The sequence below is a fragment of the Nuphar pumila genome, chromosome 3, assembly GCF_984573655.1.
Source record: "Nuphar pumila chromosome 3, dmNupPumi1.hap1.1, whole genome shotgun sequence".
In the NCBI taxonomy this organism is placed as follows: domain Eukaryota; kingdom Viridiplantae; phylum Streptophyta; class Magnoliopsida; order Nymphaeales; family Nymphaeaceae; genus Nuphar; species Nuphar pumila.
The window spans coordinates 132,408,762-132,436,084 of NC_143251.1; the positions used below are offsets into that span (position 1 = coordinate 132,408,762).

The following is a 27,323-nucleotide window of genomic DNA, read 5'->3' on the forward strand; positions in this document are numbered from 1 at the left end:
TAAATATACATTTGTATCTTTTTTTAAGCTCCATATCCAATGATTTACTCGGTCCTTGCCAAAACTTGACTTGGATATCCAACTAACCAAATCCATTCAGTTGGATTTACTAAACGGGTCTGGTTTGGATCCAGTTTGAGTGTGGCAGTCACTGAACCCTAAAAATCTATATGAGACATTATCTACTTCATAGACAGCAAAATACGTGAAAGAGCAAAAATTGGTCAAAAAATAGATAATTATAAAGAAAGTTCCCTTAAAAATATGGATACAATACACATAAAAATAAGCCGTAATAATTCAGAAAATAATGTGTATGGATTAATCTGGCTTTAATTAAAAATGAGATAAGCTAAAGGTATAAAAACTATGAGCTTAAATCCAAGACTTTGATAAACCAATAAAACTGGATCCATACCAAAGTTTTTCAAAAAGTACATTCGAATAACTCTTTGTATTCTAAACATTTCTCCTAAAAGGATGATCTTTTTTTAGAGCCTTTATTTTTCGTTTTTTCAAAGAATTATTGAAAAATAACGGCGTTTTTAGAATTGGCAAGGTGTGGCCTTCGTGAGATCCAGATCCAGTTAACTATTTTACACAGGCTGCTTGTTCTACATGTAAAAGGATTCAATGATGAGACCCTAAGCTGGATTAGATTGTTTAGTGAATCAGATCGGAGAAGAGCTTGCCGAACCAAGGTGATCGGTGGTGGGTCCATCGGATATCCAAACCAGACTTGGTCCAATGTTGTAGGCCCAACTACTTCAGAATCCTATTAGATAACAAATGTTGTTGGTATTGGGACCACAACACTGAGTTCCTAAAAAATCCAATGAGCATCTGGATCTTATAATACGAATCCAATTAGTTCGAGATGTAAATCAGTTCCCATAATAGTAAGGAGGCAAAAAAAAAGATTTGGATCTAGTGATGTTCTTGTTTCGATCCAATTAAATCGGGTTGGATATATTCGAACACCATTACATCCATTGAGCGGAACTGGAATTATCGTCATGTTGAGGGGTGCTAAGGTCAATCTCTTCTTCCTCTCGTTCGCTGCACCGGGCTGAAGGGTATTAACGTCATTGTCTTTTCGTAACGTCTCTCTTCTTCTCCCTTCTTCGTGGAGCGAAGTGGCGGGAAAGAAGATCGCCGATCTCCTCGTCCCCCGATTCTTTTCCAGCCTTCTCGGAGAAGAAACCCCTCGCAGAAAACCCTAATATTCTCGCTTCCGTGCGGAAACCCATCTCCAAAACCCTAGGGTTTTCTTGTCGCTCTTGCTGGGATTTCGCTCGGAAACAGTTTTCTCACGTTCTTCTTCCGCTCCGTTGAGGATCCCCCTTAATGCGATAGTCCATGGAATTACTGGCGATCTCGAGGTCTTCGTCTGATCTTCACCTGCGTTTCTCTTCTCCGAAGCTGAAGAAGATCGAAAAACCGTACGTTTCCGCGAGGTTTAGGGTTAGATCTAAGCCTTCCGATCGCGGGAGCTTAAACGTCGATAGGATCGATCGATCGAGGCTCATCGACTTCCTTAGAGACTCCAGGCCAGGGAATTTGGTCGAGGATTTGGAAGATGATGAACAGCGGGTTCAGATCCCCAGCCTGCCGGAGGATTGCGGGGACGGAGAGGCTAGATCTTCGATCTCTCGGTGTTTCTGGGAGTGGAAGCCTCAGTTGAGGGTTTACTACGAGAAATCGGGTTCCGAAAACCTGAATTCCCCGGCCGTGCTCTTCCTGCCGGGGTTTGGGGTGGGGGCGTTCCATTTTGAGCAGCAATTGAGGGACTTGGGCAGGGAATTCAGGGTTTGGGCGGTCGATTTCCTTGGGCAAGGGATGTCTTTGCCGGCTGAAGACCCTGCACCTTCTGGCCGTGGACATGGTTCGGAGGGCCAGGATGATTTTTGGGGTTTCGGGAAAGAAACCGAGCCATGGGCAGAGGAGTTGGTGTATTCGATGGATCTGTGGAGGGATCAGATTCGTGATTTCGTTGAGCAGGTAAACTTTTAGATCCTTTTTCATTGGTTTTAGAGATTCTATGAAATTGTTGAATCCATTTTCATTGACAAAATGAGCCATGACCGTCTAAGTCATGGCTCCTTTTGGCACTTAGAACTACCGACCAGTCAGTTTCTCATACCATAGTTTTTCCCATCTTGATGTGTATTTTTATAGTTACTGTATCTTCTCTGTTGATTTGATCTTTGGAATTATCTTTTAGAGATTTGATTATGTCTGATTTCCAAATTAATATGCATGAAAGGACATCCACCAATGCGTTTGTAGTTGCCATGCTAGTTTGGAACTTTTTCTGTTTTCTTCTCGTTGGAACATGGAAGCAAAATGGTTGTTAGAATTACCTCGGTTCACAGAACCGGCGCATTCTTTAAAACACACGATCTGAGAACAGGGGATCTCAGATCTAGGATCTCTGGCCCTGAGGGGATCTCAGATTGGTCCGCTGGATCTGGTTGAGTATGGGATATTCAAAGGCCCTGGTGTGCGTTTGATTGCCTCAATCTCAGATACGCGGATCAGAGATCTGTGTATCTCAAGACACAAGGATCTCTGGCCCGATCCCCTCTTGGTTCGGAGATCAGTGTATTTTGGGATGCAGTTTGAGATCTGGAGGCCCTCTGATCTGGCGTAGGCCCCACCCCAGATCAGACCCAGCCCTCGATCCTCCCCCCTCCCAGTGTTTTGGCATCAGGGATCCAGAGGCTTTAGAAGATTGAGTATTCAATATGGTGATGAATATCATGAGAAATTGAACATCTTATTTATGTTAGCATAAAATGATCCAGTCAGCAAAATCTGAAAAAGAAAAGTCCATGATCCCAACATCTTGTGAGTTGTGAGATTTCACTATCTATTTTTTGATGAATGCAAACATGTCATTGTTTTTTATTTTATTTTGTTATTAAGTTTTGACATCAATTATATTATTAAAAAAATCCTAGGATGGTTATGCTATACAACATGTACATATTATAAGTGTTTTCCAGCTTAATGCTTCTGTTTTTTTGGGATAACGAGGAGAAACCACCACTGTGTTTCAGATGTCTCATTGTGGGCGTGTTGACTGTGGTCTTATATGCTGTCTGTGGTGTAAAACTCCATCTTCCTGCCCACCAGGAATAGTGAATAGTTGTCCGTAGGCTTCAACCTTGCAGCAAGGGATGCACACCTAAATATTGAACTCACGACGTCCTTCAACTTGAATGCCTTAAGCTTACCTTCCTAGCCAGGTGTGTGGAGCCTTTGTGGGCAATTTTTCTGTTTTAGTTACACGCCATTTGGCTTTACCCATGAACAAGCCAGTATCCGACACATAGGGAGAACCAAAGAGAGAAGCTTGAGCTTTTAGGGGAAAGTTTGGTGCAAATGATTCCAAATTAAACATCGATATATCATGACCTTTCAAGTATAAGGAGTTGTTGGACATGCTTTCTTTTAAGGGCATTATCTCATTCTACTAATTGTTAGCTTTATGTATTTTATTCCTCTTCCCAACATAATTTAATAATAGGGGATAAATCCATAGGATGTATGTCGTTTGATTACTGCTTACTTCAATATGCATGCAAGTGGAACTGTATCCTAATAAATATCATTGAGTTTAGTTATTGCAAACTCTGCACTTACTTTGGCCTTCGTTTTCAGTTTTTTTATATGTTTAAGAATATTCTGAATGAGCGTGAGCCAGGTTTAAAGCACTTCGTTGGCTATATCTTAATTGTTTAATCCTAATGTGCTTCTAGTGTATTCAAGTTCTAGTTGTAACCTCTTTAGGGAGCTTTACTTATGACCTGCAAAGGTTATATTAAGCATTTGAACATTCTTCTCTAGAAGTTCTGGTGTTTATAACAGTTTCTAGGAGGGGAAGTTTATCCCAGGCTGAAAACTTATTTTGTGACTATTGCAGAGTGATGATTGTGCCTCTAAGACGCCAAGAATCTCCACATATTTATTGAATGTTATGATTATATGATTGCCTGATAAAGCCAATTGGGAGTCTTTCTGTGTATGCATGTGTATGTGATGCAGATGCTCATGTATGGTTCTTATATACCTGCATCAGATGAATATGCCTACAATCATGCTTCTCTCAAGTTCCATCACTTAAATATGGTTCTGAGTGTGTGTCACATGTGTAAATACTGCATGCTCTTGCTTTCAGGGCTGAACCTTAGTGAAATATAATCAAGAATGTGTTATTCTACAATACTTCAGTTTTCCTTTGTTGCTCTTTCAGTTTCTATGGTTTATGAATTTGGGACTAATTACTTCTTGTAGCAGTAGATGATATATGCCTTAGCAGCCTATGCTTGTGTTTTCCTTTCTTTTCTTTTTTTAGGCAGCTTAGAATCTGAATTTAGGGATTCGGGGGAAAAGAGTTGTAAAGAATTACTGAACTTATTAAAAGAAAGGAAACTGAATTGATATTCTTCTGTGACAGGTTATTGGCGAACCAGTATATGTTGTTGGAAATTCACTGGGAGGATTCGTTGCGGTCTATTTTGCAGCATCCAGCCCTGAGTTGGTAAAAGGTGTTACACTTCTCAATGCCACACCATTCTGGGGCTTTCTCCCTAATCCAGTAACCTCTCCAGCATTAGCCAGGTTATTCCCATGGGCTGGAACATTCCCTCTGCCTCACAATGTGAGGAAGCTTTTAGAATTTGTGTAAGTGCTCTACTTCACTATGAAATTGCATTTCTCATTATAGTTATTCCTTCTCAAAAGAAACACATAGATTTCTCCTCCTTGAGGTGACGTTATGGACTGAGATGGGTCATTTTTGGGAATTTTTAGGTGGCAAAGGATAAGTGACCCTAGTAGCATAGACAAGGTACTTAAGCAAGTTTATGCTGATGGCTCAATAAAGACTGACAAAGTACTTTCCCGTATTCTCAAGATAACCCAACACCCTGCTGCAGCTGCATCATTTGCTTCAATAATGTTTGCACCTAAGGGACAGCTTACGTTCCGGGAATCTTTATCTAGGTATTATAGTACTGATTCAGATACATTTCTAATTGTATATTGTCTTGCAATGTTTGTTTCTTAGCTAGTTGGAGAATTTGTTCTTGATCATTTGTTCTCCTATCCGTGTCTAAAATTTATAGCCTCTTTCAGGTGTGAAATGAACAACATACCTATATGCCTCATGTATGGTAGAGAAGACCCTTGGGTGAAACCTATCTGGGGCCGTAAAGTGAAACGACAATTACCTGAAGCTCCATATTATGAAATTAGTCCAGCTGGTCATTGTCCTCATGATGAGGTGCCTGAGGTATGCTTCAGTTCAATGTTTACAATATGGAAGAGTTCTACTTGCACCATTGTTCCTTTTGTTGTTGACTATTCTATGGCCTCTTTGTGGGCTCATTTTAGAATTCTTCATTTTCTTGTCAATGTGTGGATGGCTTACTTGAACAAAACTACATTTGTGGGGTACATTTGGGACCTTTGGCATCAGATGAAACTTGGCCTAGTTCATGAACTTCAATCTTTCCACATGTAATAAAGATTCTTAATTGGCTGAATGTGGTAGTATCTTTGGAAAAGGTTTTGTTGGTGTTAGTGTTAGGGATGGACAACGGGCCAGCCCGACCCACTAATGAACCGGGCCGACTGTGCTGCACCTGGTCAAGCCCAGCTCGTCAATTGATGGGCCGGGCCTAGGCCTGGTTCGTGCCAGGCCCATTGCCAACTGCCTGGCCTGCAGCTCACCCATTAGGCCCATGGGCTTATTTTGAGCCAGGCCAGGCTGGTCTATCTCATGAATATATACAAAAATATATTATTATATATTATAAATATAATTATATCTTAAATATTATAAAAACAGAAGCAAAGGTATCAGGTGCAAAAAAATGGATGATTTATAACTTTGTTTTAAATGACATTCTTGTCATGTGAATTAAGAATTTAATTAAAAATTTGTAGGGTTCATAAAAAAGGAAGTCTTACTTATATGACATTGTAATTTAAAAAAAAATTACTTACTATTTATTAACCGATCTTTCCCTCTCCTCACGTCTTTCTCTCCATTCCTTTAATTACCATAACATGAAGAAACTTCCTTTCTTTCTCTCTCTAAAGTGTCTCTCTCCCTCCTTAATAGGCATAAAATGAGGACTCTCTCTCTCTCTCTCTCTCTCTCTCTCTCTCTCTCTCTCACACACACACACACACACACACACACAAAAACATTGGCCATGAAAATAAAAATGTTTATGCATGGGGTTGGTCATTTTCATGCATAACTGTCGAGGGCTTTGGTTATTAGCAATTTAAGTGTTAGCGGGTTGGGTTTGGGTTAAGTCTTATCAGACCCAATTCCAAACCGGGTCTAAAAGTTTGACCAAAACCCGTCTCAATTTAATTCAAGTTCGGGTACGAGTGCAGCTGGAAATTGTGAAGTCATATAGGTTAACAGGTTAGGGTATGTATCAAGTCGGGTCTTCAATATACATGTTTTTAAATTGGGTTTAAGAATTAGACCCAAACCCAACCCATCTTAATTCAGGTCCGGGTTCAATATATTTATGATTATAATTACTTTTACTGTCAATCTTGATAAATGTATTTGATACTGACCTTTTTTACCATTTGATTTTATAAGGCCCAGCCATATGGGCTCGGGCTGGGCCGGGCCTAGCGGGCTGATGCTCACCCCTAGTTGGTGTAGGGGTGGCAAAATCTGACCCAACCCGCTTCTTAGCCGGGTTAGGGTTTGGCTTAAACGGGTTCGTGTCGTAAACGAGTCGACCCGCCTAACCCGTTTATTAAACGGGTCGTGTTCATGTTAGGGGTATGCCAACCCGCCAACCCGTTTGACCCGTTTATTAAATGGGCTAGGCGGGCGGGTCAACCCATTTACACGAACCCGTCAACCCGCCGACCCGTTTATATATATATATTAACTTATCTAACCCTAACTCCGACCTGCCAACCCGTTTAATTAACGGGTCGCCGTGTCGTGTAATCATGTCAACCCGACCCGTTTATTAAACGGGTTGGTGGGTCGTGTCGGGTTACCCGTTTAATAAATGGGTCGTGTTCATGTTTGCCACATCCGACCCGTTTAATAAACGGGTCGTGTTCGTGTTGAGGTATTCTGACCCGCCAACCTGACCCGATTGCCACCCTTAAGTTGGTGTGAGTTCAATTGGGTGTATCCTCAAGCTTCCTTGCCAAGATTAAAAACAGTAGCCTCTATGAATGTTGGTCAAGTTCAGTATTATGCTAAAGGGTCAGAAGACTTAATCAGCCTTAAAGATACATGGTATTTATTATTTAAGAATGTAAACCTTGTGCATCATAATTGTGTTAAGCATGCTTATCAAAATACAAAGGAAACCAAATCAAGGCTACCAACTTCTCAAATAATTTCATATAGTAGCTTCCAGTGATCAACGTACAATGGAAAACTCTTCAAAACGGTTCATTTCCAAGTATGATAATGAACATATGAAAACAAGCCAGTGATCTGTTGAAATTTTGGCCATTTAGTTGGAGGGGAAAGACTGAAGAGGGGAGTTATCATAGGCGTTTTCGTGTGTTCTGCTTTCATTTATCGTGACTGGTAACTGTCCCTCTGCTTTAGCTATTTACTGAAATCTCGGCCTGTGTGCCCAACAGGTGATAAACTATTTACTGCGTGGATGGATTGGAAACCTGGAATCTGAAGGTGCTGTTTCATTGCCTCTTGTTGATGATGCTGAGTCTGTTGAAGATGGCATTTCTAGGGATGTGGAGTTCATCAAGGAAGGATCACGGAAGTTGGTGCGAGTGCAGTTTTTTGGATCTAATGTTTCCGTTTGGAACAGCTTGAACTCTTTCTTCAGGTCTCGGATATCCAGCTTGCGAAACAAATCTCCTTAGCATAGAGCAGGTCGTGTCGGTGGTATCTCTTCCTATATGATAGAAAGCATTCTTTTCTTGTGTTTTTGTAAAATGCAAATAGAGTTCCATATGATTTTGCTCCCTAATGATGGTCAGGTAATAATATGTTCAATTCTTCTAAATGTGTGTCTTTTTTTTTTGTGCGTATGCTTTACGAAGTTTTTTTTTTTTGATAGCCGGGAAAAAATCATTGATTTTCCATCCGCAGGAAGTACTTGGTTGACCTGCTGCACATTGGTTGCTGTGCCTGTCGGCATAAAACCCTAAATCTCCTTTGTCCACCACAGTACACCCAGCTTCAGCCTTGCAGTGAGGGATGCAAACTGCAGGTTTCGAATTCATGACATCCCTTCAACTTCGTGACATTAGGAACTGCTCCTTAGCCAGATGAGCAGTCCTTAGAAAGGATGTTAATTCACCATTAATCTATAGCTTTAACAAATCCAAAACAACATCCTGGTTCATCGCCGTTATGAGCAACAACTATTTACTAGTTTCGTTGATTGTTTAATATTACATCAAATGTTTTGTGTATCCGACTCTTATTAATATGATCCTCATGATTATTCAAAAAAAAAAGCTCACGGTTAGTTTATCCGAGGAAAAACGTATTAAGAGATTTTGATGTTTAAACTAAACAGTTAGTCATGGAAAACGTGTCAGATAGGTCCACACAACCTATGAGACCTTTGTGACAAATTTGAAATACCAAATTCATAGCATTCTGTAATAAGAAAAATTAGTAAACGCAAAAAACAAAGCAAAATTAAACGCAGCATGCAATAAAGAAAAGAATTAAAAAAGGAGATAATTGACCTAGTTTCAATTGTAGATATAGTTATAATAGATAGTAGGATACTTTATAGAAAAGTAATCAACTAATCGACTATTTACAAAGAAGTGACTAATGTTTCAACTATTACAGTTAACTGCCTATTTCAAAGACACGTTTGGTCCTGTTGACCTTGTCTTAATGAAAAAAAAGGACCGAACTGCGCTGGTTTTTAAAACCACCATATATATATATATATATATATATATATATATATATATATATATATATATATATATATATATATATATATATATATATATATATATATATATATATATATATATATATATATATATATATATATATAGAGAGAGAGAGAGAGAGAGAGAGAGAGAGAGAGAGAGAGAGAGACCCTACAGCCACCACCATCTCTACCTTCACACCGTTCTTTTTATTTTTTTATATAAAAAAATTGTATTAATGATAAATAGGTAAATACAATGTTAGGTTGACTCAACCAATAAAGCTTGAAAAGAAAAGAAATCAGCTTGAAACAAAGGTTCACATCCTTATATTCTTATCGGATTCTAACCAGGTGAAAGATGTTTACTAAGACCATGTTTGAAAGTGGAAAAAATTCAAATAGGAAGAGAAAGTGCAACCTATACCAGAAGTTTTGATATGTTAATTTTTCTAAAAATAATTTTGTTTTAGATATTTGTGTGCATGAGGAGAAAGGGAGAGAGAGGGGGGTGTGGCTGAGAAGAGAAGAGGAGAGGGTGATGAACCTTGCTGAGTGAGGTTTCGTCGGGTCACCGAGCCTGTTGAGACCGCCTTGAGCTCTCGGGAGGAGGAAGAAGAGGTCACAAAGAAGTTGAGGAGGCCGTTACTGGCCTTGCCCTCGAAGACGGAGATGTCGACGTTGTTCATGATGAGGATGCCAATGTGGTCGGGGTTAGTGGGGATGACGACGGTGGTACAATGATCGTGAGCTGAAGGGGCATAGCCATCCCTTGCAAGAAATACTCTCATAAGAAAAAAAATTGCCTATGATAATTTTTGATATGATAATTTAAAATGAATTTTTTTCACTTATTTAAGTAGCATTTGAAAAATAAAATAAAAATTTTTTAAAAATGAGAGATGAGGAGGGGGTGATGATAGAGCTTCTTTGGCACTTTTTTCTAAAGGTGAGTGATGGGTGATGGTGGTGAGATAGATGGTAAAAAATTATAATGGTAAGGCGGTTTTTTGTGAGGTGGGTGGTGGTAGCGGTGGAGTGTGAGTGATGATGGTGGTGATGGATGGTGAAAAATTATTTAAGTTTTTTTTTGTTTGGAGGTGGATGGTGGTGACATAGATGATAAAAATCATCGTAGAGAGGTTTTTTGGGAGGTGGGTGAATGGTGAAAAATCATCATAGAGAAGGCTTTTCGGGAAGTGGGTGAATGATGAAAAATCATTGTAGAAAAAGGCTTTTGGGGAGGTGGGACCGTGGGAGGTGGGATGGATGGTGAAAACTGTAAATCACCGTTGTTTTTTGGTAGGAAATATTTCACCCTCTCTTTATTGAGGAATGTTTCCTATCAAAGCGGGAAGCGGGGTACGTGCCAAGCTGAAGGCCCAGGTTTAACCCCTCTGCTACATGGGGCTTAAGTGATAACTGGTAGGGGTCTTTTTAACCAATGTTTTTTATAAAAAAAATTGTTTTTTATAAAATGTACTTTTAAAAAAAAAATCTCTAGTTTAGAAAGATTGAAAAACCACACTATTTTTCTAATCTCTTTTCCTACATCTTTGTCACTTCCGAACTTGCCTTAAGAAGGTACTTTTTAAAGACTCGGGGCAGTGAAAACTTCATTGAAAGTATGTTCAGCATAAGCCACCGCTGCCAAACAAGTTACTTCGGCGAACTGACAAAGGTCTAAGAATCGAATTCATTTATCAACAGATAAAAAAAACAGAAAAGCAACGGAAAAAAGGAAAAGGCAAAACCTATTAAAGAATGGACATACTTGGTAATTGTAAGAATGAATGGGGAAACGAATATCCTCTCTCTCATATCCGTTGGTATATATATACACTCTTCTTGGATCAAACTCGCTTCCTCTTTAGGGTTTCCTCTCTCTCTCTCTCTCTCTCCACAATGTCTGTCACCTTCTCTGATCTCCACACAGAAGCCGGCCTTAAACACCTCAATGAATTCCTCTCCAACAAGTCCTATATTTCTGGGTATGCCCAAATCCTTGTTTCTTGCCCTCTCTTTGGTTTGTGGGGTTTTGGGTTTTTGCTTCTCTGTATCCTTTATGCTTATCTCTGAAGTTTCTTCTTTTTCTTTTGTATTTCTTTATCTTCTTTTGTTTTGGGTACTTGGGTTGATGTAACAATTTTGGTTTTTTGCAGAGAACAGCTGAGCAAGGACGACATCAGGGTGTTTGCAGCCATCGCGAAGGCGCCCGGTGGGAAGTTCCCGAACGTGTGTCGGTGGTACGAGCACGTATCTTCCAGCCTCTCGGCAAGGTTTGGGCCTTTTCGTGAATCTGCGGTTCTTTGGTTTCTGTAGAATTCTTCAGTCTTGTGGCTTCTCTAGTTTTCATTTTTGGTTTGTTTTTTTCTCTCGTTTCTGATGCCTGATGTGTTGAAATTGATGAGGTGACTAAGGATTTTTTTGGGTAATTGGTTATTTGTATTTATTGATTTCATGATGCAAGATTTTGGGTTTGGTGATGCTACATTGATAGTTTGGACGATTTTTCCTCTGGAAAAGGAGTCTGTAAGGATTGGAATGTTGTGTGCTTTGGTCGATCGTGTGATGTTATAGGAATAACTTATGTTTTTTCATGAAAAACGAGCATGGTGAGCTTTGAAATTGAGGAGGTGAGACAGGAGGGATGAAGGTAGAATCAAGCATAAGTTTGTTACTCCAGAGTGTAGGTTGCTCAACGTATCTTAGTATTCGAGAGAATGTGGAGGGACAAGGAGTACCAATAACTATAACTCGAGTTGTTTAGGCTGGTGAAGACCTCCTAACGGTTTGGGATCACCATAATTGCATCCGTCATAGATGGAAGATTATCCTTTTTTCATGGTTGTGGTGGTCAGAGAGGAAGTTTATGATGTTCTCGATTCCGTTAACACAGAGTCTAAAGTCCTCTGTAGTTTGGCTAATGTGATTAGCCAGCTTTTTGGATGCGTTACTCTCCTCTCTATGTATTTTACATGCTCAGGCTTTGTTCTCGACACTTGAGCATAACGGGCGTATGCTTCTGGTCTGGAAAACGTAGACTAGAGTGTCTGGGATCTTAGCTTTTGGCTATTGCAGTTTCTGGTTCTTGTGTAAGCATCTGTTTTTAATTATTTTAATTAATTTGGAGGAAGTTAAATACATTCAGCTTTTGATTGAATGAAATCAAGGAGTTAAGGCTAAGAAATTTTTTATATATACATACAACATATGAATACACTATCATGAACCGTCCCAGATTTGACCTCGAAAAGTCATTCTGGATCCAGATCTGCCCCAAGAGACCCTGTCTGATAGGGACCTGAGGACCTATTTTCTTATTTGGATTCTTATTTTTGGTCTTTTACTTCTTTTAGGATTCTTAGGTAGATTCTATAAATAAGTGTTATTATTCTTGATTAATTATGAATGAAATTAGTGGATTATTTCTCTTTTCTTTACATACGTGCCCTCTTGTTTTCCTCTCGAGGCCCCTTTGTAGAATCTATTTATCCCAAGGGTCGAGCTCTAACAGTGGTATCAGAGCATTGCTTTTGGAAAATCGTGTCGACCAACCAAACTGCCTGCTCTACACAACAAGGGTCCATGCCCTTCTTGAATCCGTTTAGGTTCCTAAGTATCTGAAATTCGTTCGAGCGATAGAGAAGCTTAACGAGTTCTTCTGCAATCTTAAGAGACATGTGGATCATTTCGAGAGCACGATAGATGAGGGGTTTGACAAGCTAGAGCGAGCAATCGCAGAACTAAATGTCGGGTTAGGTTGAGAGATTGTAAGACTAAAGGTGAGGCACCAGGCTCCTCCTTAGGCGCCAAACACAGGTTGACTACTAGACGGGGTGGCCTCACTTTTCCGACTGTTTCTGCAACCAATTGACCCAACCAAAAATTGGTCACCGGTTGGGATGGGACCGACGGAGTCCCACCAGCCTACCGAGGTAGGTGACAACCTCTCCCATCGGCCAGGCCTCCCTCTCATCCGACCAAGCTGCCATCCGACTATTACCCATCTAGTGGGTCACCGTCGACAACCACCGATAGGTGGCAACCTTGGCCGACTACTTTTGATCTGTCTGCCTCCCTTTTTCCCTCTTCATTTCACCTTCTTATTTACCAACAACCTGCCTCCATGCCCACCACTCGACTTCCCTCTTTCTCCATCTCTTTCCACCTCTTCTTCCCCCCCCCCCCCTTGCATTTGTTGTCTTCTTTCTCCTCTCACTTTTGCCACCTAAATTCAGTAGGAACTGGGGCTGCCGCCAGTCGAGATCTGATCGGCAACCTATTGTCGTCCAGTCCCAACCAAAGGGACCCCATTTGTTGGCAGGAGAGTTGCCACCGACCGCTAGGTCACCAGTGGTGGTAGGTGATCCTCTTTGGAATAATCATAGACCGATGGCGCATGTCGTCAGTCGGTGAGTGAGCACTAGTCGGCCATCGCTGGCTGGTGGGAGGACTGCCCACCGGTCGAAGCCCCTCCCCGAGCCCTACCAGGTTCGTCGGGTGGGGGGGGACCTCGGTTACTAGGCTCGTCGGGTAGGGAACCTCGATTATCCACATCGAGTGGGAGGCTCTTGCCCGACGATGATCTCAACAACATAATCGAGGAGTATGACTGTTGCGCTACCTCACCAAAGCCCTCCCAACTGCATGTCGTTCTTCTTCTTCCTCTTCCCCTCCATGCTTGACACTGCTTTCAGCATCATCTCCCTCCTTGAGGACTCCAAGGTCGAAACTTGGTTCGTCGACGACCTCAACGGTGTCGTCTCCACAACTTCTTTGACACTACCGCTGTCTCGTCCTCGACTCTGACACCATCGACGATTGGAACCGCCACGACCCCCCCCCCCCCCCACACTTCAGAGGATGATGGCTCTGCTGCTACTGGTGTTGGGATTCTCTCCAAGAAACCCGCCGGCTACCCTCCACCATTTGGGGAAGCCAGTGGCTTTCCTAACATGGGAGGGAGACTTCCCTCTCATAAATTGGGAAGCCAGTGGCTTTTCTAAAGTGAATTGGTTCTTCCCCTGCCTCACTTCACCAGACTGGTTTCACACCCAAAACCGGTTCTACCTACTTGGGCCTCACTTTCAATTCTCGTTTGGACTTCGTTCTAGCCCAATTTCACCCTTTACAAACTGGTTTCTACGAGCATGACACCGGTTTGGGGCTGGCCCAAACCGGTTCTAACCTGTCACATGGGTGCGGGTGCGGGTGCAGGTGTGGGTGCGACACGGGTGCGGCGCAATTTAAAAAATTTTGGACACAGGGACACAGCTATATATATATATATATAATAATAGTAATAATAATATATCCAGTGTGTGCGTATATGTGGATATTGTCCTTTAAAGTTTGGCACCAACACAAGTGTTTTTACAAACTTTGCAAATTGTACTTTTGCCCTTGCAGAAAGGGGGGTCTGGGGGCTCCCCCCGACGCGGGTCCCGGGGCTTATATTTGAGACTCATGCTAAATATATATATTTTTTAAAAATATATAAAAAGATCATTTTTTTCCCTAAAATGGACATTTTTGGACTCGGTCAATGTTGACCGAGTCCAAAACGAGGATGGACTCAGCCTCGATTCGTTGACCGAGTCTGACTCGTCGTTGACCGAGTTCGGGCCGTGTCCTACGCAGCACCCGTGTCGGGGCGTGTCGACTCGGGTGCGGCGCCTCCCTAGCCAAGTCCATGTGACTTAGGTTCTAACTCGATTCCCACTGGATCTCAGGTACTGAACCAGATTCCACTGGTTTTAAACCTAGATCCACCTCCCCCTTACTTAAAATTAGTGGAGATTGGTTCGAGTTCTTTCTTGGATCAAATCTAGATCCATGTTCTTAGTCCTAACTCTAAATATCCAAACCCCTCAAATCTGAACCTTATTCTGACCCTAATACCCCTTATTTTGACCCATTTTGACCCTAACTCCTACCCCAATCAACCAGAATTGTCTCAAATCCCAAAACTTGGACTGAATTTGCTAAACTTCAATCCAAATCCAACCCCATTACACTTGGACCCAATCCAAAAACCTATAACCCTAAACTCAACCCATGATCCAAACTTAAACCTAACCCAAACCTTAACCCCACCCAGTCCAGATCCAAACCAAGATTGGACCTAGATTTTACCTGTTCCCAGATGCGAATTCATCAAGGCACGGAGGAAAACCACGTGCCTAGTGTTTGACCTTGGAGGTGACAAAGATTAGATGCAACAACAATTTTCAGAGAGCTCTCGCCTTGAGGACAAGGCGAATTTGAGAGGGGTGAATTATTACAAACCGTCTCAGATCTGACTCCGAGAAGCCGTTCTGGATCTAGATCCACCCAAGAGACCCAGCCTTGAGAGGGCGCGTCTCAAACACAAATACATAAAGAAAAGGGAGAGCAAAAAAGATTAATAATACACTAATTTCATTCATAATTAATCAATAATAATAACACTTATTTACAGAGTCTACCTAAGAGTCCTAAAAGAAGTGAAAGACCAAAAATAAGAATCCAAATAGGAAAGGGGGTCGTTTTGTAGAATCCGTTCCATCCTAGGTCCGGGTTCTAGCACACACAATGTATATTCATATGATAAGCTGATTATTTGCATTATTTTGATTGTTACTGCAACAATCCTTGGAGTGGTGTGCCAAAATTTTAGAACGAAGATGGTAATGAAGCTGAACGTGTTCTTCTTATGAGTGATAATCTTTTATTATTGTATTCTTGTGTCTAGCATCATGTCAAGGAAGAGAGTTTTGTACCTGATTTTTTTAAAGATGTCATTTTGCTCTGAATAAGTAGTTCTTTTCTATATGTTTGGATGATCAGAATGCATTTATTTGCTGCATCTTGCTTCTAAATGTTGTGGATTTCTTGTATTTATTTCTAAGCAATATCTAGTTAATGAATTTATTTGCTGCATCTGGCTTCTAAAGGTTTTGGATTTCTTGTGTATATTTTTAAGCAATATCTAGTTTCCAGGATTTAAAGAGATATAGCTACTACCAATAATGGGGGGGGGGATCTTTTTTATCTTTCAGAGTATGGTCTTTACTACTATGAAAATCAAACCTACATCTCAAAATGCTTTAACAAGCAACATGCTGGTTCATGGTACCCATTCGAGAATTGTGATTTATTGTCGGAAGGGGAAAAGTGAAGAAGTATTTATCGTCAGAAGGGGAAAAGTGAAGAAATGTAAATGGTATTGTGGAGAGTTGGAAAAAGCATGAAGAAAACACTGCAAAGGACCATGAAAGAAAAAATAAATAAACTAGATGTCCTCATTGCATATGTGGAGTAAATAGTTGTCTTCATGTCCAAGATCCACGTTATTTTCTTATTAGAAGGTTCTAAACTTTTTTAAGGCTAGAATTATTGGTGCTTGTACTATACTCTCTCTGGGTCGTTGATATTCCATTTTAGGGCGTTTCTTGGGGCACTGAATTGGAACAGTTAGCATGTCTGTTTATGTTTAAGTATCAGCTGATTCTTTTGTAAATTCATGAGACTATGGTTGTCACTGTTAGCTTTATCTTTTTATTTTTCTCTTTCTTTTCCTCTAATTTAATCTTTTCCTCCTTTTGGTTGTTGCCTCCTTGTCCAACTTTATCTTGAACTTGCTGTATCCCTGTTGAATATCAAAATTTGATTTTTCCTCTGAAGTTACAGTCTGATTTCATCATGCAATTTGATCACCTTTCCTATGCTACTAACGTTGGGCTAATATATTGTGTGCTTTTTTTGGCCTGTTTCTATTTCACATCATGGTGGCTGATACATAATCTATGCAGGTTTCCTGGCAAAAGTGTTGGAGTTAGAATATCTGGTCAAGCATCTGCAGGTGCCCCGGTTGAGGAAGTTACCAAGGTCTGCACATGATCCATTGGTTTTGTTTTGTGAATTGTGGTTCATATTGGCATGCACACAACTGTATATGCACATATTGAGACACGCACTTACACAAACATACACACAGTGCTAGGCATGCATTAAGCCCTTGCCTTTTCAGGCCGCACCAGAGGCAGATGATGATGACTTGGATCTCTTTGGAGATGAGACTGAGGAGGAGAAGAAAGCAACAGAAGAGCGTGAGGCAGCTGTAAAAGCATCTTCCAAGAAAAAAGAGAGTACGATTTTTTTTTAGTTCTGTTGGTGTTCGATCATTTATTTAAACTGTGAACATAGACATCAGTTTTTGCTTTCTTCAATAATTTTGCCTCCCATATTTTCTAAGATGAATGGAAGGAATTGATTGTGATTTGGTTCCTATATCAGAACAACCTTTTAAAATGTAGTTCTCTACACCTCCTAGGGAATACTATCCCTGCATAACAGTTAAGCCCTTTAGTCATTCTGAATATCTATCAAATGTGTCATGAATATCCTTGTTGTTTCACAGACTTGGATTGTTTCTTTTTTTAGGTGGAAAATCCTCCGTCCTTTTGGATGTGAAGCCGTGGGATGATGAAACAGACATGAAAAAGCTAGAAGAGGCTGTTCGCAGCATCCAATTGCCGGGCCTTCTATGGGGCGCTTGTACTACTTCCTCTCTTTACTTTTTTCCCTATTGCCTCCTTTTTTCAATTGCACTGTTTCTCTTTGTATATCAACAAAGATGTGGATGTTGAATCTGTTTTCTTTTACAGCCAAACTGGCACCAGTTGGTTACGGCATAAAGAAGCTTCAGATCATGATGACTATTGAGGACGACCTTGTGTCTGTTGACTGCCTTATAGAGGATTACCTCACTGCCGAGCCAGCAAATGAATACATTCAGAGCTGCGACATTGTTGCTTTCAACAAAATCTAGACATGGTGAAATAAACTATTTGGTAGATTGTGTCGTGTCAGTTCCATTTTAGGTCATGTTATAATTCTTAATCTCCTATTTCAAGTATTGTTGCAATAGTTGCAGGCTATGACATTAAGACATCCTTTTTCAGCTGAGAATCTTGTTTTCTTAGTTTCCAATATTTTGAGTGCTGTATGGCTATTCTCTTAACAAATTTTGGGGATCGGTTAATACTGTTATAACCTTGTTATGCATTTATTCTCTATTTCTAGCTTTTGGGGATGTCCTTGATTCAGTTATTGTTTTTTGTGAGTTACTATGGTGATCCTAAACAAATAATTTGCAGTTGAAAAATGTTCTGTTACGGGATATCATATTCGAGGGTCTCCTTGTCTGGTAGGGGCGACTAGTGAATGTAGCTAAGCTGAAGGGTGTCACGAGTTCAAAACCCATGGGTGTGTGTCCCTTGCTTCAAGGCCGAAACTGGGTGTGCTCTGTGGTGGGCAAAGGGGACCCTGGGATTTTTACACCACCGAGCTTGTGAGCGAGTGAGGTGGTTTTCTCCAGTTATCCAAAAAGAAAAGAATCCCAAATGTCACTATTGGTAGATGGTTTGTAACATTTATTCATCTTGCTTTCCAAAAGGGAAGTATAAGTGTGCTATCTTTCTGATAGCGAACAAGTTACTGTTCCCAAGATTTGGAATCTGGTAGGTCATGATGGGCGTCTTAGTTTTGAAGTTTGGGCTTGTTTGGTTTTCATGAAACTGGAAGCCAAGTTCGGAGCAATTGGACTTCGTGAATTTCTTTGAATAAATTCATAGACAAATATTCTTACATTTTGGTTAAGAAATGTCAAACGTGGATTCTAAATGATGAAAACAAAAAATAAACCCATGAAAATCTTAGTTCACACTAGTTTTCACATATATAGGAAAAAAGAAACCTACAAAATGTTCGTGCTCAATGAAACATGATATTGGATCTTCAGTATTTTTTTTCGAAATTCCAACCCCATAGATGTGTTCAGCATTATTGATTTACTAGAAATTGACACTTTCATGCATTTTGGATGAAACAATGGTATTTAGAGTTTTGAAAATTGTAGGACTTTGATTTTTAAAGCCTCATAAAACCTTATCCATGCATCAGCATCATAATCAAATGACCCGAGAACTGATTCCTATAAAAAAGCATATAGATCACATCTGCAGTTGAAATTAAAAAAAAAACGTTGAAAATCCAATAGCATGTTTCATTGAGCAATGTTTACCAATATGCTAGTTTTGTAGGTTTTCATTTGCCTATATATAAAACCTCTTTCTACTCGTGGGGTTTAACGGTAACATTTTGGTTGGGCATGGCAATTGAAGGAAAGATGGCAAGGGTAAGACCGAAAGGGTAAAACAGCAGTTTTGAAAAAATTTACCCAGTTTTTTCAATATTACCCTGTTGTGACCAAGGGCGGATCCAGGGAGGCGGAAGTTTTGAAATTTTTTATTATTTTATTATAAAAATTTATATTGCTCCCTTTATATTTTAGTTTTATATTTTATTTTATTATGAATTTTTTTGCCCCCTTTAAGAAAGTTTTGAAATTTTTTATTATTTTATTATAAAAATTTATATTGCCCCCTTTATATTTTAGTTTCATATTTTATTTTATTATAAAAAATTTTTGCCCCCCTTTAAGCAAAATCCTGGATATATTTTAGTTTTATATCTTATTTTATTAAAAAAAAATTGCCCCCCTTTAAGCAAAAGCCTGGATCTGCTACTGGTTGTAACTAGGGGTGTCAACGAATTGGGTTTGGTTCAAACCCTGGTGAAACCAGACTTGAACCAGATTTTCGGGTATGGTATCAGGTTCATACCTGGGTTTAATCGGGTCCACTTTAAGAAAAACCATGCCCGGACCCGATAAGAACTACATGAACCAAACTTGGACCATAATTGGGAAAATCATATTTTTTTTTTCATTTTTACATTGAAAAATTGCGGGTCTTAATCGAAACTCAGGTCGGTTCCAGGTCTGGTATAAAATTTCACAAACTATACCCGGGTTCATGTATTAATCAGACCTTAGGGTCTAGACCTGGGTCTTCTTATTTATCACCATACCCGGAACCTATAGGGTTTGGTTCGGACACACCCCTAGTTGTGACCATGTTGGAGCTGGCCATTCTACCATTGGTAGCTGCCTCTTCTTTCTTCACTTCCTATGTTCTCTTTGTTTAATATATTCAGGAACAATCTACAAAAAGATGCCTAATTTAACATCTATTTACAAAAGGCGATCCAACATGCGAGTTACATACAATCGCTTGCTTTGTCTGGATAAATGTGAAATGACGTTTTTTTCCCCATTTTCATGGATTGGCTTTTTGTTAAATAAATCAACAAAGAAGGTACTTTAGTTACTTTTTTTACCAAACAAAAGTGAATTGAAGGAATTTAGGATTAAGCGTCTTTGAAACTTAAATTATAAAAACAGAAGGCTAAATGTAATAATAAGAATTAAATTATAAAAGCAGACCGTTAAATAATATAATCAAGTTGCAGTTAGGCAGACCCTGACCAGTTCATTGATCGGATGACCTAAATCAATACAAACCATGGATGTTAGGCGTCCAATCTAGGGGTTTATCCATCGTTGTATGACTAGAACCAATCACTGCCCATTTAGCCAATTTACAACAAGCTAATGCGTTACAAGACTTGAGGACTAAACTATATATGAGAAGAGAAGCTGACACATTCAAAATTACCACACAATTAATGCTTCATACAAAATACCTTTACAATCTTTGGAAACTGTACATTGGGAGCCCTCCTTTGGGCAAATTGAAGCTATTTTGCTTAGTGGGCAAAAAATTGTTCCCTGCTTCATCAGTGGTGGTCTCAAGCCCACATAGATTACAGAAAGACTCCATATCAGACTCCTGCAATCAGGCATCACAAACAGCTTAGAAAACACAATATGTTCTTTCCCTTTTCTGTAGGTTTATGCTTTTCTTAAAGTGATATGCATACCTTCATCTTCAAAAGCTTCGCCAGATGAGAGAGTGGGTAAGGATGAAGCTTATAGCCACTATGGTTGATGCAGGACAAAGCCTGCGCTCGTACCTTTTGGTAAACGCAACAAATAAGTTCTTGTTTTCACGTGCATGTATCTAATTGAGAATGAGTGTGCTGGTGAATCAGTGCATGCTTGCATCCATTTAAGACTCTGTGCATGTGCATGTGTGTTGGTGCTGATGTAAAAGGTCTACAATACACTTTGGCCAAGATAAAAAAAAAGGGAAATATGCAAGGGCTTCCTCATATCACATCCGAAAATTTTATAGATTTTACCAATGGATACATATGGAATAATCTTAAACCACTTTGCAATGTCTTCTCAATATGGCCCGGGGAGCTGTCAATTTTGGCTATAGTGAGACTCTGTCACAGATATTAGCGATATTTTCAAAATATCGTGATAGTATCATTGTATTTTAAGTGAACGATATTATAAGTAAAATATCACGATATTTTGAAAATATCACCAATTTGATTATATCGTGATATTATCACAAGAATATCGTGATAATATCACGATATTATCATACTGTTTTTTATTTTTTTACATCTTAAATGTATTTTTATGCTTTTTTTTTGCTATTTTTTACTTATATTTTTATTATATATGTATTTTATTATCTACACATGATATTTTCTTATTTTAAAAAATTCCATTTTTTTATTTTTTTAAGCCTCGTGATTTTCTAGAGATTTATCACCAAACCTATAATATCCGAGAAATAGCTTCGCCGAGCCCATACCAATATTTGTGATTATGGTGAGACTATATAGAGAAATACAAGAGTGCAACTAATGGTTTTTCAATCAAGAATCTAGATATGTTTCCTGTCCAAAATATACTGAATTGAAAGTGTAACATACGTACCAAGAATGTCTGCGCATGCATATAAATGTGTCTCTACGGTGGCCTTGCATATATTATTTACTCTCATTTCATGTCTAAACACTTTCCATCGAACTTCAAGACTACTAACCTCATTGAACAGGGGTTCCAAAAGACAGAATTGGAGATGTGATGCTTGTTTTGCAACTATGCAGAAGAACTGCTTAAAATTATTCACTCGGAAGTACCTGTTATACATCATGACAAAAAAATGCTGATATACGGCAGGATATCATGCTATTTTATTTCATGAAAAAACTAAATTTCGTCATGGACACACCAAATCTAGATGTGTAATGTGTTATAACAAACACCACATGACATGGAATCTTTGAAATGCCTAGTGTACCTGTGCCGACACTGATAATTAAGGGTGCTGGTGCTGGGAGGTTCTACATGTATGTATATTATATTACATACATATAATCTCTCTCTCTCTCACACACACATGCACCCTTCTGAAAAACATGTGGTACCATCTGTACCTATGTTATCCTACATGCCTAACCCACATCAATGTGACATAGCAGCAATATCTAACTCTTTTCAAAGAGGAGAAGAGAAGACCCTATAATATAAATTAATAAAAATGAAAAGGATTAAGTAAAAGAAACCACAGATGCAGATATGCTCATGCATCACATACCGTAAAATATTCCTAGCAAAGGATAGGTCCTTGGACTTGAGAAGATGTGGACCCAACCGCCAAAACCATGTCGCAAGTGACTCTCCCTGCAAATTGGTCACACATTCAGTTACAGAATACAATATGCACCAAGTAACAAGCTCATAGAGCATTACTGTAGAGTGGAAAATTAACCGTTGATTGATTATTAGAACCAAGGTGTAGAAGCACATAAAATGAGTAGAACTCAGCTTCATGCTTGCTAACAAAATCTGAGCTTCTATTGACATCATACAAGTCATACAGAGTCTTCAGGGTTTTTTTGAGTTGTTCCAAGTTAAGGTAATGCATGGAAGAAATGTTGGCATTGCTTTCACACTGCAGAACTTTGTGGTGAGATTTGATATGGAATACAACCTGCATAAGAAGCATCCGGCTGTGAATAAGATAAACCCACCAAGAGGAATCACTGAACTGTGCCCAAAACTGGCTTCTAGAACCATCTCAAATCCAGTAAATAAATACCGCAATGCATGTATAGATTTGCATATAAGAAATGGAATAAAATAAAAATGAAAACCATAATGAGGATAACCAAGACATGGCAAATCAAATAGAGGATTACAGAAAGTTTGTGAACATCAGAGTGGAAGCAGAAATGATTCATAACCAATGTATGCATAATGAAAATTTCATCGCTCCATCCATGTTCCGATTTGCCAAAAGAGCCCATAAACACCTTGTGTTTCCTACTCATTATGATGTAATGTCGCCATGGCCAAATATTATCTCGTATATATGATCCTTTTTTTACTATTTTAATAGACATTGATGCAAGTTAGCTACAATTTCATGCCATATATGAAATTACATCAAACTGTTCTTTTTGCTCATGTATTTTCATGTTAAACCTTTTGTTTGAAAAAGTTAAAGATTTAACACTCCATTAGCTTGTCGATGCTTTGTCCAACCAGTAAAAATTCTACGAGTGCTCTTTCTCAAATCCATCATCCTTTTATATCATACATTCAAGTACTGAAAGCTTTTGACATTGCTGAATTGCAAGACATATGAAAGAAACATAAACCAGACAGGAATGACAGTGTATAAACAACAGAATAAAGGAAAGGAAAACAAGTCCAACTATTGCAGTTTTACAAGGTGAAATTGTCTCTTATAAAAGAAAAGCATACTTTATCAGAATTAAATTATGTTACTTGTGTCCATCCTTAGTGATTGGAATTCATGCAAGACATAATTACTCAACAACACAAATTAGATGCACCGGCTCGGACACAATAGAAAGCAACCCAGCAGATGAGGAACACAAACCACAAGCTTGATGATCTTATTTATCAGCCTTTAAAGGGCCCACTAACAAGGCCTAAACACTTTACCATATAAGATTAGATAGAATTTTGTAAGATTTACCATTTTCTCATACATGTCAATTGCTTCATGACCACAGATATTCTGCATGCTAAGATCCTGTCGAATTGATCGTGTCCTATCAAACACAAAATCATGAACAACTTCAAATGGGTGGGTTGATGATTCCAGCAATCTGAAAAGGTGTGCCAAAGTATCTTGCAACACTGAAAGAGGCCGTATATCTGATGCATGCACATGTGGAGCAGAGATAGTTCTGCAAAACTAGTGACATATGGAGAATCAACTGCTTTGCATCAATAATTAATATTTGATGACAATAAGAATGACGTAACGCCTTCTTAAACTAAAGAACATAATGGGAATTTAAAACAACCCAACATGGATATGTGTCAGCATGCGATAAGAGTACACAAAGAAAATATACACTTAGATTGAGCAAGATCTCCAGGATTAGCAGGAAGAACTCAGACATTTCAGAGACAACAGCTGCGGCAGAAATGCTTCACATCAGCGGTGAAATCAACCAGTGGTTAGTATGGGGTTGTATATTGTTTAATAAGGAAAAGGCTACCAGACAACGGGAATGTGAATATTTGGTATAGGAACCAACATACATGGGAATGAGAGATAGGTTGCAGTAAACCTTCTTGGTCTGGCATTCAAGGATGTCTTGAGTTTGATACCTGGGGTATGCGTCCCTTGCCTTAAGGCCAAAGCAGCAGGCTCCCTGGTGGGCAAGGAAACCGAGGGGTTTTATGGCTTAAGCAACAATATCGTCTGCAAACCGCCATCTGAACCAGGGTATCCCCTTGATAAATATCAAAACAACTGTTGTGTGCCGTGAATTCTGGATCCCTTCACTCCATGACCCATTTCGATATAATTTGAGAGAAAAAATGGAGGTTTGTGGTGGTAGCGGAGGGATCGGACAGTTAGGAAAGGTCCGGACCCTCTCCAATTCCACAAGGAAACTCCTATTTGCTAATTACGAAAAAATTTGCAAAATTAAGAAAGTTCCATTTTGTCTACTTGGAGAGGGTTATGAAAGTTGTGGGTGTATCGGGTTTCCTCAAGGGTTTTAAGAGAGAACGGTGTAACGCCTCTATATCTCCCCTTTGTTCATCCTGGTGAAACTTTGCTTCCTTTGCCCCTGGACTTGGGACATAGACCGGACCACGTATATTTGTGTTCTTCTTCTTTGATTGCTATCATTCTTATTGTTGTGGTTTATTTCAATCGTGCTCGTGATTGCTTACAATAACCTTCTTGGTGTGGCATTTAAAATTCATTTGCTATTTGTGATGATTGCAACGAATCAACGGGTTATTTTCTCTTCCAATAATACAGAAATAATGTACTAGCAATTCATTCTTTTAAAACTTTCAGTTTTTTCCTAAATCCTCATTGACCTGATCTTGCTAATGCTTTCATTCCTACTTTCACATGCGTCACAAATCCACTATAATCAAATGAACAAGGGAATTCAAAATTTCGACATTATCACACCATGTTGCAATGAATCAAGTGATCACTATGCTTGAAAGAATCAAATTGATCAAGTACAGTAAATCGATCTGATAAATGCAGCATCCTCACAAAGAGGGAAGCAAAATGTTACCTTTTTCACGGCTAGACTTGATGAGGTTCTGTGTGGATTACCATTTAATCTCTCAAAAATAGCCAAGTCTCTAAGACGTTCACGCTCTGCCCTCTCCCTGGCTATTATTAATCAAATTTGTATCAATTGGTGCTTTAATTTAGCATTTACAAATTCCAAAACATACAGGATACTCAACTTTTAATACTTCATCATATTCCACCTATCAAAATTGAAGTATTGTAAGCTCTTTTTCTAGAGAATTTTCCTGTAATCTACTTCAATACTTGGTCAGAGAGAGAGAGAGAGAGAGAGAGAGAGTATACCAGGGCACATATCGGGGCAATTCCCAACAACGAAAGGAAGGCGTTCCAATTCCTCTTCTTCGTTCGCGGATCCCTTCTTGTCGTTCTTCTTCGACGAGGAGTCGCCAACGACCCGAGTCCTCCAACCCACGGAGGAAGACGACGACAGATTCCGATTCCCCCGCCGGAACCCGATTTCCCGATTTCCGTCCATCGGGAATTGGGAAATCCTTTTTCTCCGAAGCGGTTGTGCCTTTTGTGCGTTGCTTTTCATGGTTCAGCTGGTCGGGTCCGGACTATAGGGAAAATGGATCGTGTTTGGTTGGACTTCCCACAGTTTTTTTTGAAAGGGAAGCTGGGGTTAGGCCGACCCCCACCAGTTAACATTCAACGTTACCATTGGGATTTGAACCTGCAACGTCCCACCACAAGTAAACGTGCACTGACAGCTCCTAGCAACCACGCGGAGCCCCTTGGTTGGACGTCTCATAGTTGGAAGAGTAAGAAGTGAGCGATACGTGGTTAGGTCATCGGTCAGAGTATTTTACAAAGTACTCCGGCCACACAAAACACAAAAAAGGACTAATGCATGCAGCGATTTTCTGTGTAAAATACAAACACAGAAAAAACAGAAAATTGTTATACAGGCAACAATTTTATGTGTTTTATGTTTTCCCATGTAGAGTGTTCGGACCCGATCACTGGATCTGCTTTCAGGGCCGGCTGGTTTCTTTTAAATACCTGGATTTGACCAGTGGTGAGGATCTAAATCTTCTGTTTGAGTGAGGATCGGATCAAGACATGGGGGCCGTGCCTTCATCTGTAGATCTCCTCAAAGATCAACGGCATTCGTACGCAACCTTAAGGTTCGAATTTGATGGCCTCATGTCTGAGGTGCTTTCAGATCATATATAGGGATCCCATAATATAGTTTGATCCAATTTGTACCTTTATGCACATAAAAAAATTCTTCTGGCCTTTTTGTCTGGATCCAGTATTACAAAATGAAATTCCAATTGAGTATTTTGGGTATACTTCATATTGGGTCCAGATCAAAATCTGCAACTTGTATCAGTCAAGATACTGGATCCAATGATCGTAATCCGGGTGGGTCCCATTTGAAGCATACCAAGCTATTTTAATTGTTCCTTTTCATTTTGTATTTATGAATTATAACATAATTATGTTCCTCTGTCCGTGTATTGTTGCCCTAAGGTTTAGTAATAAATTTTTTTTTTCTGAAGGATCCTTTTTCTGACTTCATTTCATCAATACTTCTCCCAGATTTATAATGAAAGGAAAATATCTTGAGAAATACCATTTGAATGGTTCTGATAATATTTTTAAACTAAGGGTTACCATTGTTGGCATTTCCCGTGTCAATATACACAAAAAGCATACCTGAAGACACCACAAAGTTCGCGTGCAGGTATTCAGTGTTCTCCTCGTCCGATCGATGTCCACGATGAGCCTAGGCCTTAGGTCAAGAGTAAGCAGGACCCTATACCACATAATCTGTATGTGAAATTTAGGTAGACTTGCAGCGAAACTCTCATCGTCTTCGTAGCAGCCAACCCCCTTATATAATGGGGAAAGAGGCAGTTACGTACGTAACTCCCACCCACTATCTCTCCATTATGTGGTCCACTAATAGTGTCAAATTGGGTCACCCAAACGGGTTGAACCCAGATCTGTTATGTCCAACATT

At 39.5% G+C, this 27,323-nt stretch overlaps 3 protein-coding genes across 5 annotated transcripts; 2 read left to right on the plus strand and 1 right to left on the minus strand.

Moving 5' to 3' along the window:
- Positions 1-1,218: 1,218 nt before the first annotated feature.
- LOC149843879 (pheophytinase, chloroplastic-like) lies at positions 1,219-11,216 on the plus strand. Of its 3 annotated transcripts, none has more exons than XM_090000129.1 (6): positions 1,219-2,001; positions 4,463-4,689; positions 4,819-5,010; positions 5,143-5,299; positions 7,654-7,906; positions 11,096-11,216. In XM_090000129.1, exons 1-5 carry the CDS (start codon positions 1,360-1,362, stop codon positions 7,894-7,896), a joined length of 1,461 nt encoding a protein of 486 aa, XP_089856255.1. In that variant the 5' UTR covers positions 1,219-1,359; the 3' UTR covers positions 7,897-7,906; positions 11,096-11,216. The 3 variants fall into 3 exon arrangements, with proteins under 3 accessions (XP_089856255.1, XP_089856256.1, XP_089856254.1); XM_090000130.1 differs by lacking the exon at positions 11,096-11,216 and adding an exon at positions 8,126-8,257; XM_090000128.1 differs by lacking the exon at positions 11,096-11,216 and having other exon boundaries at positions 1,222-2,001; positions 7,654-8,039.
- Positions 10,757-18,001, plus strand: LOC149843880 (elongation factor 1-beta 2-like). Its single transcript, XM_090000131.1, has 6 exons — positions 10,757-10,924; positions 11,096-11,212; positions 16,730-16,805; positions 16,948-17,065; positions 17,361-17,474; positions 17,585-18,001. The coding sequence occupies exons 1-6, from the start codon at positions 10,839-10,841 to the stop codon at positions 17,746-17,748; spliced, it is 675 nt and encodes a 224-aa protein (XP_089856257.1). The 5' UTR covers positions 10,757-10,838; the 3' UTR covers positions 17,749-18,001.
- Positions 18,002-20,464: 2,463 nt separating this feature from the next.
- SAC3C (SAC3/GANP/Nin1/mts3/eIF-3 p25 family) lies at positions 20,465-25,929 on the minus strand. Its single transcript, XM_090001972.1, has 8 exons — positions 25,637-25,929; positions 25,332-25,432; positions 23,753-23,974; positions 22,517-22,738; positions 22,343-22,428; positions 21,788-21,884; positions 20,763-20,855; positions 20,465-20,671 (listed from the first exon to the last, which is right to left on the minus strand). The coding sequence occupies exons 1-8, from the start codon at positions 25,887-25,889 to the stop codon at positions 20,528-20,530; spliced, it is 1,218 nt and encodes a 405-aa protein (XP_089858098.1). The 5' UTR covers positions 25,890-25,929; the 3' UTR covers positions 20,465-20,527.
- Between the last annotated feature and the right edge of the window lie 1,394 nt (positions 25,930-27,323).